Here is a 14,664-nt window from a genome sequence, read left to right as displayed (position 1 = left end):
TTTTAATAGCCTATTCATGGGGTCATTAACTTTAATATCCAAATTCTTACTTATAGACAGTTAAACCTCTCATTAAAATGTAAAATTATTTTTAAAAACTTGGATGTTTATAAGGATGTTAAGTATACAGATTCTTTAGATAGTCTTTCTATCACCGATTTCACATAATCCCCTTTCTTTCCAGCCTTTACTATGCTTCCAACAGACACTTAGGTTGGTCCCCTATCTTGGCTATTGCAAATAGCTGCAATGAACATGGGGATGCAGATACTGTTTGGAGTTTACATTTTCATTTGTTTGGATAAGTACCCACAAGTGAAAGTGCTGGGTCATATGCTAGTTCTAACTTTTCTGAGGAACCTCTATACTGTTTCCAATAGCGGCTGCAACAATTTACATTCCCACCAACAGTACCCAAGAGCTCCCTTCTCTCCACATCCTCACCGACACTTACTTCTTGTCTTTTTTATAAGAACCACTCAAACAGGATGAGGCGGTATCTAATGTAGTTTGTATTTCCCTGACAATTAATGATGTTGAGCATCTTTTCAGGTACTTGTGGCCATCTGTGTGTCTTCTTTGGGAAAATGTCTATTGAGATCTTAAGATTGTTTATTTTGCTATTGAGTCATATTACTATTGAGTTCTTTATATACTTTGGATATCAGGCCTTTATCAGATAGATGATTTGCATATATTTTTTCCCATTTAGTAGATTGCCTTTTCATTCTGTTCATGTTTTCTTTTGCTATTCAGGGGCTTACTAGTATGACAGTCCCACTTACTTACTGATTTATTAGTTACTTAGTTTATGTTTTCCATATTTAAATTTTTATGCAATCAGTTTTATGCAACCATATTAAATATTTTAAGCAATCAGTTAAAAAAAGAACTCACTACACTATCCTGTTTAATGAACATTTGACCCATCCATATCAATCTTTAAAAATAAACACAACTGAAGCCTCTAAGGGCCCTCCCTGATTCTATTTCTATCAGCAACGTGTACCCTGGGAAGGCAGACCATGACTTTAACGCATCACTCCAATACACGATTTTATACTCATTCTTCATATACTTTGAATCCACAAGAAATAAATTACTGTGCAGAAGAGTAACACTGCTTGTTATATGCCAACAATATTTACATGCCAGCCACTATTCTAAACCATTTTCAATTATTATTAACTGTCCTTTGTGCCCCAAGGGTAGTTACATTGTTATATAGTACCTGTTCTAGACACCTTTGTGATCAATCAGTCCCTTCTTTACATTGGACTGTTAAACATCTACATGGATGGCATGGACTAATGTTTTGTTTATCTTTGAACCTCCAGTGCCCAGAAATGCCTGGCACATACTGAGTATTCAAAAAAAAAAAAAAAACGAGTTGAAAGAAGTTTTTGCCTCCCAACACCACCCTGGGGCAATGGCTACATGTAAGCACTGACTTGGCACTGTGGCCCCACCAGAATATAAGCATTTGAAAATGCCCAGACATAGTATTCTGAAACATTCAATTCAAGACAATTTACCAGGCCTATAAATGCACTGTGTACTGCGCTAGTTAATTTAACAGAAACAGAGCCAGAAAAGCAGAGTCTAAAGGTAGAACATGAAGGATGTGTGATAATACTTAAGAAAGTAAGAAGTTTAATGGAGAAGAAGGTAATCACAAATTGCAAACACATACAAGACTTCAAGATGAATGAGTCTTATGCTAAGGGTCTTAGATTTAGGCAGTTTACCTCCAGGGCTACCGTCAGGATGGATGGTTGCTGCAAAGGTTAAAGAGTAAAGCACATGTTGGAAAATTTGACAGTGGGAAGGAAGAGAAATGGAGCAGCAGCTACACAGTCCAATACAGGTAAAGATCTGTGTCCACTAAATGGGTGGATGTCAGAAAGAGCAAAAGAAGAAAAATCATGGACTGGAAAGGAATATTTATCAGTGAAAGGGACATTATGAGTTCAAAAGAAATGAAAAACAAGGTTTTACAATGTTTATCCACAATGCACATTTGATTCTGGAAGCACACAATATATCGAAGGAGTAACAGGGTTTTAAAACGTATGGTTTGTTATATTACTTTGTAACAGATTAATGGCTCCTACCTGCAGAGCTCTCCATGCCTTCTACAAAAATCCCCCCACACTGGGGAAAAATCCAGTACTGGCGTCTGTAACGATCCTGGCCAAACATCATCGAACGTAAAGAGTGAGACGCATCAAAGAGCTCCCTTCTGTACTGACTCTGTTGCTGTTAAAAAATGATGCATACAATTATGCTATGGGTGTTAAGCACTTTAAAAATTGGTATTTAAGTGACTTTATACTTATCATGGCTTTAGAGCAGCTAGATTTCACTATTGAAGAAAGGCAGCAAAAGAACTAATATCACACGTCTGACTTCAGTTCCAGTAACAGTTGTAAAGACAGAAATTACTTTGAGGGTTTTGTTGCCAAGGATTAAAAATGTTTTGTTTTATTAGATATCTTACAGTAAAGCATGTCTTATATTTGGTAATAAACAATGTGATCAAGTGTTTCACTGAGCCAAAGAAAATTGGCTCAACTCTAATGATTACAGTGTGTAACAAATAATACTCATATATACCTGTATTTGCCTATTTTTATACTCATGCTGCAAACCTTAGGCAGCATATGACTAAATTTTGGAATAACTGTGTGATGAATCTAATGACATAAAATGCAGATATCTCATAATACTAATCCTGAAATACTTCACTAATGCTACGGAAATTCAGTTTTACATGATAAGTACATACATATACAGTTTATAGATCCAGTGCAAATAAAACCTACAAATACACTAATGTTAAATAAAACACAGGATGCTGAAACTATTACCATGAAATCTGACTGAATTTTAAAAGTAATGAATTCCAAGAAATAAAACCATGCATTTATTGATATTTTGTATTTAAATAAAGAGCTAAAGAATATAGCTCTTGATTAAGTTAGTACCATGTCTTAAGAGGGAGGCCTTTAACATTGGCAAGAAACTTTTACGGTTTAACTGTGAGAATGTTTCTGGAGCTCTCCATTTTAATTACTTACAAGAAGCTTGCTTTTATTTAACAGTCAGAAAAAAGGAATCCCATACAAGGTGGATTTTTAAAACACTGCAAAAATGATGTAAGCTATAATCTGAAAAGTGCTTACTTTACTCAGCTTTTCAATCTGTTTTTCTAGCTTTTCAATCTGTTTTTCTAGCTCTTCAACACTTGCTGCTTGGTCACCCTCATCCTATACATGACAAAATACAGTATCATTTACCGGTTTAAAGATTTATTCAATCAATCAGTGGATATTCAATGAAGGCCTCCTATATGCAAAGCACTAGGATAGGCCCTGTGGACATGAGTCAGCCTCAGCTCTCGGTTCTTTGTAAACTCATAATCTGGTAGGGAGACACATGCACATCACACTATGAAAATAAAAACCACTACACAGAGGAAGCCATAGGGACCCCAAAAGAGGTAGAGATGTAAGAGTCATGGAGTTCAGGAGAGGGTGAGATTGCTTTTAGTGGGAATCTTTACCGAGAGAGGCTACATGGAAGAAGTTGTGTCCTCATTAGCTACCGAAGAATGGTTCGGATTCGATCAATCAGAGAAAGGGCAGGGCATTCCAGAAAGAGTCTGATGTATCTTGACATGAAAGGTACATGAAGAGGTAAGACAGGAGATGAGGCAAGGATGAGTTCAGGGTTAAACGATCTAGAGCTATAAATGCTTGACCATGGTCAATAACGTGATCCTTGGAGGGAGGTTAAACGTGAGAACTATGCTTACAAAGATAATACGGCAATAGTCCTAAAATGGCCTGAAGCAGGAAAAGGATTAACATTGTCAAATCTGGTTAGTATTCCACTGCAGTGATTCAAGAGGGAGGGAGAATGTGGGACTTACATAGGTAAAAGATACAGAAACGGAGAAAAGCACATGGATGTACGAGAGTATTACCTAATTACAACTGTTAAGTCATGGTAACTCATGGGGATGAGGCAGAGAGGGGTGAGGGAGACAGAGGAAGGAGTAAATTATGGTAAGAGTTTAAATCTGGGAGACTGCAAAAATACTGGCACCATTCACCGAAGAAGTCATTTTTAGGGCAAAGAAGGTTAAGTTATATTTTGAACACATTGAGCTTATAGAAGAAAAATAATCCCTACAATATATATTACTAATTTCATAAGTGGTACTTTACTGGTGATTACATGAAATGTTTCATTCTAGAAAATGAATATATAGGAAAACCACCACCAAATTATATGTTTTAGAGGGTAAGCATAAAGTAAAAGGTACATGTATTTTCTTTGTATCTTAGCCACGCTACTTCCTATGGGCAAACTACTTAACTCTTCTAAGACTATTTCCTTAACTGTAAATTGATAATAACATTTTCTGTAACATGGGGGCATCTGTGAGGGCTAAGAAGAACAGATCTGAAAGTAACCAGCAAACTTCCAGGCACACAGTGTGCAAACTGGTTACTTTCCCTCTTTCTGAAAATTGTATCTAGAAAATGCAGGTACTTCTTAGGTTTAAAAAAGTAAAATTTGTTTCCGGTGCTCATTTTCTAGAAGCATTTTTAAAAAGCCACACTGCCACCAACCACTCATGAGCAGGTATTTCTGGATGAGTAGTTATCTCCCCAACAAAAGGAAATGAAAAGAAGCTTTAGTATTAGCTATCATTTATCTACTTTTCATTCAGTTTAGGGGAGCAAGTTACAGAGGCACTTAGGCACACTATTTGTGCTAACAGTAACACAATTTCTACTTCAGGAAAGAAGCCTTAAAAGAGAACAAGCCCAATGACCCTCAAATAGATAATTACATAATTACATGTCTGTATGGTTCTAAAGTGATCTTTTGACTTGCAGGGCAAATGTTTGATAGGACGCTTACACAAAAATACAATTCAAGCAACAGTAATAAAAAATACTTGCAAAAGACATCAAAGTAACTATGGATCAGTCAAATAAACTTAGTGCTGTTTCTAAGACTCTCCCTAAGATGAAAAGGAAGTAAAGTGTCTACTAAGGTTTGTTTAAAGCAAAGGAGTTTTGACTAATAGTCCTTATAATTTTAAAGATGTGTAGAACTTGAAAGGTCAGAGAGAAAGGCAAGGAGACTAGGCACAAAGAACTCGTCTCTGCCGTGGTTCTCCATGATTTCCCAACCAAAAGAGAGGCCATTGTGTGTCCTATGTGTCAAAGTTCAATCATCCACATAACCTGTTACCAGGCCAACTTGTGAACTTAGAGCTCAGGTAGGTTTCAACACAATTCGAAGGTTTAGGTATACAGACTCCATGTGCTGAAGGAATGAGGAGTGTGGAGAAGAGGGAATCATCTTTGAGACAAAGGGGGATGGACTTAGTCAAGGGCAGGACCTTCTAACTGAAAGCGATCACACGGGTCTCAACGGAAAGGCTCCCTGAAATTAATCTTCTAGGGAGTTTTAATTCCTGGCACTCTCACTGAACTTTAATCAAGAATCTAAACCTGTTTTGAGGAATAATGTAGCTATCTTATCATTGGGCTCATTAAATAGTTAAATTTTTTAAGGCAATTGATAAGTGGCTACCAGTTCTTCATCGTAACAGATAATTCTAAAATCACTTAAAAGAAATGTTATTTTGACTTCTTAGGTCCTAAAATTGTTATCTTAAAAAGTTTTTAAACTTTTTCTCACATTAATAACATATACATTTGCCAGGATTTTGCTCAATGAAACCCTATAATCTAACTATAATTCAATTAAAGTCACTTTAAATGATACATGTGGTTTAAGAGAAATTAATGATATTTAAATAATTAGTAACAAATTTTAGTAGTGTTTATCTACCTTGCCCCATGGATTATTTTCTTTATATCTTCAACCCCCTCTCTTACTGACTCCCTTCAACCCGAAATCATATTTAGCCTTTCACATCTCAGTAATCCTTGGTTATCTGTCCCCTTTAGGAACCACCTTTTCCTCTGAGGCACAATGCTTACAGAAGTCATCCTCACCTCACCTTCTATCGTTCTCGATCCGTCGCTGCCTGGCTTCTGCTCTGAGCCGTCTAACGACTGTGCTGCCACTGGTCCACAGGGACCTCTGCCTTGCCCGATCCCACAGACACTTTTGATCCTCACCACACTAGACTCCTGCTACATTAACATTGTTTATCACTCCCTCCTTTTTGAAATGTTCAGTTTTCTTGATTTTTGCTACTACCACATGTGTAGAAAAGAGTTGACATTGCAGGTCTGACTGCTCTCCTTTGAAAGGCCCACGTACAAGGCTGGTCCCTGGCTGGTGTCGGGGAACTTGGATTTCAGAGGGTTTCCTCCCACGCTGATAGATTGGCTCACTGGAACCCAACTGTGCTAACAATGGGGTGTATACTGAACACGTTTTTCTCCTGGGAGTTTTATACTTGTCATAACTCATTCCTAGGAGACTTAAGCCCATCCTGTGTGACTCCACTGGGAAAAGACTCTTTAACAGTGTGGGTCTGGTTTCCTCTGGGCTGTGGCTCACATGCCTTTTCTCTCTGCTGATTCTGATGTGTGTGTGAGTCTTCCTAGTGAGTCACTGATTCTGGTGATGGCCTCAGAGATCCTTGACCCATTACAGACATCTCCTACCTCTACGATGGCTCCTTCTTCAACAAGAAGCCCTACAGGATCTTCTGAAATACTGACATCCCCTGGGGTTCCAACTTCAGTCTACTACTCTGTTCCCTAAACCAATCCCCCTGTACAAAAATCACCCACCTCATGATTTTAAACTACTGTCTGTGTGAGTAACTTCCAGATCTATATGTTCATGACTAAACTCATCTTTAGGCTTTCAGATTCTTATATCCAACTTACTGCAGAACTGCTGCATAGGCACCTCAAACTTAAGATGTCCAAAATAAACCCACCATCATTTCTTGTCTTCCAGTATCTGTTCTGCACTCCCCTCCTCCTCTATCATCTATTCTGTTCCTCCTGATTTCTCTAACTCAGTTAATGGCAAGAATACCATGCAGCCTCCCAAACCAGATGGTTGGGAATCAAGGTAGAATCCTACCCTTCCATCAACCTACCAGTTCAAATACTACTCATTCTTCTTCCTAAGTATTTACTGAAATCTTTTCCTCCTTCTTCCCAACTACCATCAGGCTAGTTTGGGACCCTACAACTCATTAAACTCTTGCAACATCTCCTGACTGACCTTCCCACCTCTGATCTTGCCCTACCCCAAATCTATTTCTATTTTCCATGGGGCTGCCATAGTGAGCCACTAAAAAAAGCAAGTGTGACTCTGTCATTCTGTTACTTACAAAGAGGAAGCAATGGCCTCCTCCTACCAAAAAAGTGTAAATCCTAGTTCACAGTTGTTGCTAGGAGGCTCTCTAATAACAATGAAGCACTTGTCAGTCACTTAAAGTGCATCGTGGTTTCAGATTTCTACGTCCGTTTATGCTGTTCTTTCTGCCTGAGCACTTCTCTACGGGTTCTTCCCCAGGTTAACATCCAGCCCACCTTTTAGCCTCAGCCAATGGGCCCAGAAAGCCTTTGTTGAGGACCTATTCCTCATAAAGGTTCAATGCCCTTCCTTTCCGCCTGCCTAGCACAGAGTAAATAAATACCACCAGCAAAGCAGTTAACATGTAGTACATTACATTTTCTTATGGCAAATCTTCCTCAGTGAGACTGCAAACTGAGAGAGGACTTTTGCTACCTTACTCATCTTTGATCAAAAGTGCCCACAACGAGGCACATAATAAACTGATGCTTGAGAAATACATCAGTTTCACTAAATGTGACAATACTTTCAAGTATTGTACACATACAAGTTAGTATTTTACCAGAATGAAAGAGGATACCTGAAATTAAGCATCTACATGGTTCTTTGAAGAACTCTCAATATGTTCTATAAAAAGAAAAACTTGACTTTGTTTATTCAGTGTAAGCCCATCCCATGTGTGGGCAATTATTAAACCATCACAAAAAACTTTACGAGGTGATTGTTATAAATATTCATTTTCAGATGAAGAAACTGAGGCAAGTAAGCGTCAAAATGGAATTCAAACCCAAATCCACCTGACCTCCAAATTCTGCTGTTTTCAGTATGTTATGTTAACTTTGTCAAGTAATAAAATCTACCTAAACTTGATTACCTCATCTTCACAGACATGCGTTTTCTTTCCTTTTTTGTCTTCCTTGGCTTCCTCCTCCTCCTCGTTGCCATCAGCGTCACTGTCCCCGCCCTTCCTTCTTCGCTTGCGTCCTGCTGTGGGGGTGGCCGCCGCGTGCTGCTCTTCTCCAAGATCGATGCCACCTGAAGTGTCTCTCTTGCCTGCTTTCTTAGCATAAATGATTCGGAGCCTTTAAAATGTAACACAATTATGATGTACAAGAAAACCTCTTCATACTTTTTTGAGAAAATAATGTGAGTTTTAAGCAAAAATGCCTTATGGTGAGTAATAAGTCAATGGCAATAAAATTAGAATTAAGGAAATTTAAGAAATGTTTCCAGAAATTACACAATATATTGACTTTTAAGAATTATTCTGGATCTCTTTGGAATTAGAATATATTTAAAAAATAAAACTTAGCTGAAAGAATTAACTCTAGCAATAACCAATGATAATTCCTGATCCCATGCTATCAGACTGAATAAATTTCTGTTCAAATTATGCAAAGAAATATCCTCTTACATAGAAATTGAGTAATTTCAGCATTATATTTCCTGGCGGGAAACTAATTAAGCTTTAATTCTGAATACATTTGGATATTTTAGACTCTACAAAAGCAAACTTTAATTAGAAAGCAATTTTAAAAAGTGGCAGTTCTAAGCAGATTCTACTTATGACAAAAGTAACTTGATAGCCAACAACAATCTTAGAAAATGTGATTGCTTCACTTCTTTGGGAGCAAAAATGTAAACTGACTTTTTTCTAAGTTTGAAGCATAAGATGTTCAATGACTCTAATTACAACTTTTGTCCATTGCAGACTCTCACCCTAGGTTTTATTAATTTCTTAATTCATCTTAATTAAGCTTTACCTTTTTTTACTTCTTAGACATAATAAACTTTAAATTCTGTGTTTGGCATTTATGTTTTACTGGGGAATTTGTACAATGGGCAACAGTATACTAACTTTAATAAAACAGCACTTACTTGTGGAGTTTACCTTCTACCATCCATTGATCTCTCCTCAAGTTTGACATATAATTAGCGTTCTTGTCAATTTCACTGTCAATGCAAAAATTTATTACAAGACAGAAATTAATCCATTATGCAATATGTTAACATGGTGAGTAAACTGTTGCCATTTCTTGCTAAGTAAAAGTGATGTCAATGAGTAGCGAAAACAAGTGAAAAATTATATCAATACAGTATCACAGCTAAGAGATGTACAGAAGAAAGACTTAGTATGTCCACCAATGGTAGAAAAGCATGGCTCTGAAATATACAGATTGATCCTTTTCCTAGAAAGGAAAAGAACTAAAAGTAACAATAATTAAAATATGTAAAATAATGAATAGAAAGAACAAGATGAACATGGATTTGTTCACCAAAACTTGAAATACTAGAGTGCAAAATTTACTTTGACTCTTAAATGTAAGTTTTTAAAAAGTACAATACATCAATAAACTAATATTAAATTGTTATTAGCACATAATAAAATAAAAAGCTGGATAATTCTATTAATGGCTATGAAGGAAAATCACATAGTTATTTATCACTGAAAGATGTCAAAGAAAGAAAAAATGCAGAATTCTTGCAAAGGTGCTACATTCTGGTGCCATAGTAAGAAAAAACTATTTTTGTTTCCTTATATGAATAATTAACAGAATTAAGTAAACAAAATGGTTGCAAAGAACATGCAGTAATATCCAAATATTCTTTTCAACAGACTGCAATAAATACATTAAAATAGTAGTAGTAGTAGTAGCAGTCATCTCTGAATGGTGAGATTAAGTGTGATTTTTTTTTTCTATATGCTACTCTGTAACTTTGGATTTTGCATGGGTCATTTGTGTTACTTTGTCATATAAATTATTTCGATTAGACAAATTGAGAACAGGAAGGAAGCACCAGAGAAGTCCAGGCCCAGGCTCACCTGGCCACCCCCCTGCTGCAGGCAAGCTCGCTGATCAGGAGGGCCAGCGCCGAGGCTTTCTGGGCCGGAGTGTGGGCCTGGAAGGCCTTGGTCCTCAGGCTTTCGGTGAGCTCAGTCTGTCCACAACGGGCCTCCAGAAAGATCTGCAAGATCTCGGAAACATTGTCTCGATTCACACCAACATTCAGCAAATGTTCTCCAAGAGCTGTTTCGGCCTATAAAAGTTTGGCATTTTTGTCAGTATTGATCCTAACCGTACAGAACATAAAAACAATTAAGATTTTAAAATGTTTTTATTATATTATCTATATATTATTGAAAAGGGCTTTATTCACACGTTAAATGAAGTGAAGATAAAAATAGACAACAGATGATAGACAGGTATTTGAGTACGTGTGTCCTTCTATTCCTTCTTTAGACCCTTGGTTAACAGGCAGGAAGGAGAGTATGTGAACTGATAAGTAGATATCATACTTTCTTTGACTATAGAAACTATCTCAAGCTTTCTAAGGCTTTATCTAGACGTTCTATCACTACGGGTTGCCGGAGGCCCAGGGGCACTACTGTTGCATTTTTCCAGCTCTAGAGTGTCATGGACTTTATTGTCTGGTATACTAAATAGGAAAATGGAAGAACAAGCAACTGGTGCACCTGGAAACTTCTCTCTCCATCATATTATCTACAGCAAAGCTGACTGAAATGTGTATCTTAGCTGGAATTATGATCCATTTGAATTTCTTGAGTATCCACTGAGAGGTACAGAGTCTTAACATGCTGATCTTAGAGGTGCTGCCATTAGCCTCAATTGTTCACAGTGATTGAGAGCACACAGCATAATTTCAAAAGGCATACATAAATTTTAATTCTTTATGATTTATAAATTCTCTTTTGCTGAATATCACTTTCCTTAAGTCTGCTTGGTTTTGGCCAGAAGCTAGAGAAAAATAAGAGTAATCTGGGAATATCTACATTCCCTAAGCTTTATGAACCAGGTTTTCCTAGATGTGGACCATTTGCAACTGAAAGCAAATCTACACTTAACTTTGTGTGATGCAGAAAAAACTAGATCAGTGTATACACTCTTCTGCTAATATGCTAAAGCCAGTTTTCAGTGCACTGAGGGTACAAATTAAAATAATTTTTTGTATTTTTTTTTTTTTACCTTGTATCCTGTAATTAGACCTGGATCACACACAGCAGCTGACAGGAGCCTCACAAGCAAGTCTTGCACTTCACGCATGCTGTCCCCTAGATTCAGCAATCCCTCCTGAAGAATACTGAGGTTTGGAATATCAGTACTCACATTAAAGCCTAAAGCTTTACCAAAGTCTTGTAAGAACTGCACCACCATGAGACAGTTTGAAAACGTACTTCCAGAGAGAACAAGTCCTGGAATACGAGGCAACTCTGGCAAAGGCTGAAAAATAAAATAAAAAACTAATTAACTAAAAAGGCTATGACTTCAGATCTTCTGAAATAGAACAAGTTGCTGTCTTTCTTTGCTCTTGAATTCTACCAGTGGTTTTCCGTCTAGACTGTGGATTCCCTGAGGGCATTTCTGCAACCCCATAGTACTAAGCACGGGATTTTGAAACCAAGCAACCATCAATAAATTTTAGTTGAACTCAATACGAACTCAGAATTCTGAAAAAAGAACACAAATTTTAATTAACATATTGATAGAACATGGGTTACATAACTGGAGCAACATAAGAAATAAGCATTTCAAAAGTACTTGGCCATGGACATACTAAGTAGGGCACATGTACTAATTTCTTCTAATGATGGAGACTGAATAATAATTAATGCTTTTTTGGTAGCTCAGAAACTACCGTGTATCTATGGGCCGATGGGAGATTGGTACCATCTTTGGCTGATTAATGCAGATAAATTATTTGGTCCACATGACCAGAACCCATGATCCTATCAAGAACCCAGTTATACTGCAACTAATATTCTCTAGGCTTGTAGCAAAACACTAATATTGATTTTCAACACTAACATTAGAAAGCAGCCTCTTTTGCTACTTCTCAAATATGCTCACATATTAACATTTTAATGACAAAACTGTAGTACCAGTTGTCATGAATATTAAGGAAGTAAATACGGCAATAAGGTCCATGAATGAGACTGAATAAAAGTATTTTAAATTTTGATTAGAAAAAAATGAACTTTTAAATATTTCTATTTCACTGGTCTTTGTTAAACAATGTTCCTCCACCCTGCACTTACTGAAACAACTATCCAATGACCTTTTCTAGTAATACTGTGTGGAAACACAGAACTATGGATAATATCTGACAGCATACAAAGCTTACATGTTCCATTTGAAAGCCGTCTGTCTGAATCTTTTTTCTTGAACCATATCAGACATACACATACCAAATGATTTAAAAAATTTATATAACAAAGCTAACAAAAGTAAGGCTTAAAATGGACTTCTATATTTGATTTATTGCATATGGATTTAAACGGAAGTAACAAATTCAAGAAAATAGAGGTCATTTAGGATTTTTAAAAAATTGCTCACTGTGAGCCTACTAAATGTGTCAACTAAACCTATGTACCCTCTCTGGACGTAGGAAAATTTAAACATCCAGTTTTACTAAAACTAGTATTTATACTTTTATTTGCAGTTAAAAGCATTTGTGCTAAGTAAAAATATTATTATAACTAAATCCCCACTAGGATATTTTTGCATTAAGTGCTTTAGAAAAAGCTGAAAAGAGAAAATCATTCTTTGTATTATCAGATGAACATGGCATATTATATAGATGCTATTGACTAATTATAGTATTATTGACAGTATTACAGAAATATGCATTATTGATGATTTTCTAGAAATACCATCTTAACTATAGCCAAACATAATTGATTTCTTCTAATAAGTATGTAAATTATGCCAGTTAACATGATTATCTCACTCTTTCCAAATTTCTACTTTTACGTATTTTAGCAACATCACACGTCTGTGAAAACAACAGGAGAGAAAATACATGAGGTCCTCTGACTGGACACATTTCTTGGCTTTCAAGGTGATAAACAGTATGGACCCTGGAGTTTAACAAATTGGAGTTTGGGTCCAAGGTGCCACTTATTAGTTCTGTCATCTTGGGCAAGTTCCTTCACCTCTTTGTGTCAGTTTCTCACTTGTAAATGGGCATAAATAGCTCTTCAACAGGACTGTGGTGAGGATTAAATGGGAGAATTCATACATAAAAAACATTTAGCACAGTGCCTGGAAAGTAGTCGACATACTCAATGACAGTTAGCTAACAAGTCTAAAGCACTGAAGGAGGTTACAGATTATAAATCCTGATTTATTTAAATATCTAAGGGGGTTTGAGGAGAAGGTAGATCTTTCTGTATCTAAACATATAGGAAGGACCAAATGAAACAGAAATCTTATCTACGTTTATCATTCACCCTTGTAGATTTGTACAGTGTTTTTATTTCAACGAAAAAGATTGGCAGCACTCCACCACTTATTTAGAACTTCCATTCCCAGTGCAGGAGGTCAGTAGACTTACTGGCGGCCATCCAGGAGAAGCACACTGACCTAGACAGAAATCCGCTGCCCAGCTGGAAGGGAAAGCCTTCGTACTGGCAGCTCTGGCAGACGAACAAGGTGAGAACACAGGAAACATTAAATTTAGTAATGAAATGGTTTACATGATAAATTACCTTTTGGTCTGCTAAGCACATGTCTTCATTAGGCTTCTTTAGTTCTTTTGCAATTTCTAATTCTAATCTTCGTTGCTCTAGTTTAAGCTCTTTCTTTAATCTATTCTCATCACGTTTTTCTTGCTTCGACCGTTCTTTTTCCTTAAAAAGAAAACCATGCCCACATAGTCTCTTTAACCATTATTATGTTTGAAAAACCTTCAGTTAAAATTTAAAAAGTGATCTGTGTTATGTCCATGAACAGAACTGTCCAAGCAGGTTTAGCAACAGACTTAGGATTGCATAGAAATAACTTATTTTGCTTTTCAGTATTGTCACTCTTTGAATTTCAAAATAATCTTATGACTGTATATATTTTTCTGCAGTTGATCCTTGAACAGCACAGGCCTGAACTGCATGGGTCCGCTTATATGCAGGTTTAAAAAAAATACACACACTGGTAACTTTTTGGAGATCTGCAATAATTTGAAAAAATTTTCTTTTCTCTACCTTTATTGTGAGAATACAGCATATAATACATATAACATAAAATATGGCTGATGATCTGCTCATGTTTTCAGTAAAGCTTCCCAGTCAATGGTAGGCTATTATGAGTAGGTAAGTTTCTGGGGAGTCACGTGTTATATGCAGAGTTGTTTCCTTAATGTCACATTGTTCAAAGGCCAACTGTGTGTTCTGTGTGTGCGTGCGTGTGTATTCTTGGGCATCATTTTTAACTAGTGATACGCAGTACTTTTTCCAATTAAAAAACCATAGCTATAATATGGAACAGAAGGTAAAAGTGTGGTCAATTTTTAGGATAAAAGGGAGATTTCCAAGAAATCTTTGAAAATAGTAGGATC

General features: G+C 36.6%; 2 protein-coding genes across 2 annotated transcripts in view; one reads left to right on the top strand and one right to left on the bottom strand.

Moving 5' to 3' along the window:
* The window catches only part of LOC140846847 (bromodomain adjacent to zinc finger domain protein 2B-like), a 102,433-nt gene that overhangs the window by 18,396 nt on the left and 69,373 nt on the right, over positions 1-14,664 (bottom strand). The window contains exons 12-18 of the mRNA XM_073224893.1: positions 13,823-13,963; positions 11,301-11,555; positions 10,139-10,353; positions 9,193-9,267; positions 8,189-8,396; positions 3,186-3,269; positions 2,115-2,259 (exon numbers count right to left, since the gene is read on the bottom strand). Coding sequence (XP_073080994.1) covers positions 2,115-2,259; positions 3,186-3,269; positions 8,189-8,396; positions 9,193-9,267; positions 10,139-10,353; positions 11,301-11,555; positions 13,823-13,963 — 1,123 coding nt within the window. The remainder of the gene's footprint in view (positions 1-2,114; positions 2,260-3,185; positions 3,270-8,188; positions 8,397-9,192; positions 9,268-10,138; positions 10,354-11,300; positions 11,556-13,822; positions 13,964-14,664) is intronic.
* Positions 1-14,664, top strand: part of LOC118967922 (doublecortin domain-containing protein 2-like) — a 114,586-nt gene that overhangs the window by 96,635 nt on the left and 3,287 nt on the right. The gene's annotated exons all lie outside the window — the stretch shown is intronic.

The sequence above is a fragment of the Manis javanica genome, chromosome 16, assembly GCF_040802235.1.
Source record: "Manis javanica isolate MJ-LG chromosome 16, MJ_LKY, whole genome shotgun sequence".
NCBI classification, from domain to species: domain Eukaryota; kingdom Metazoa; phylum Chordata; class Mammalia; order Pholidota; family Manidae; genus Manis; species Manis javanica.
This window is presented reverse-complemented; position numbering and strand designations above follow the sequence as displayed.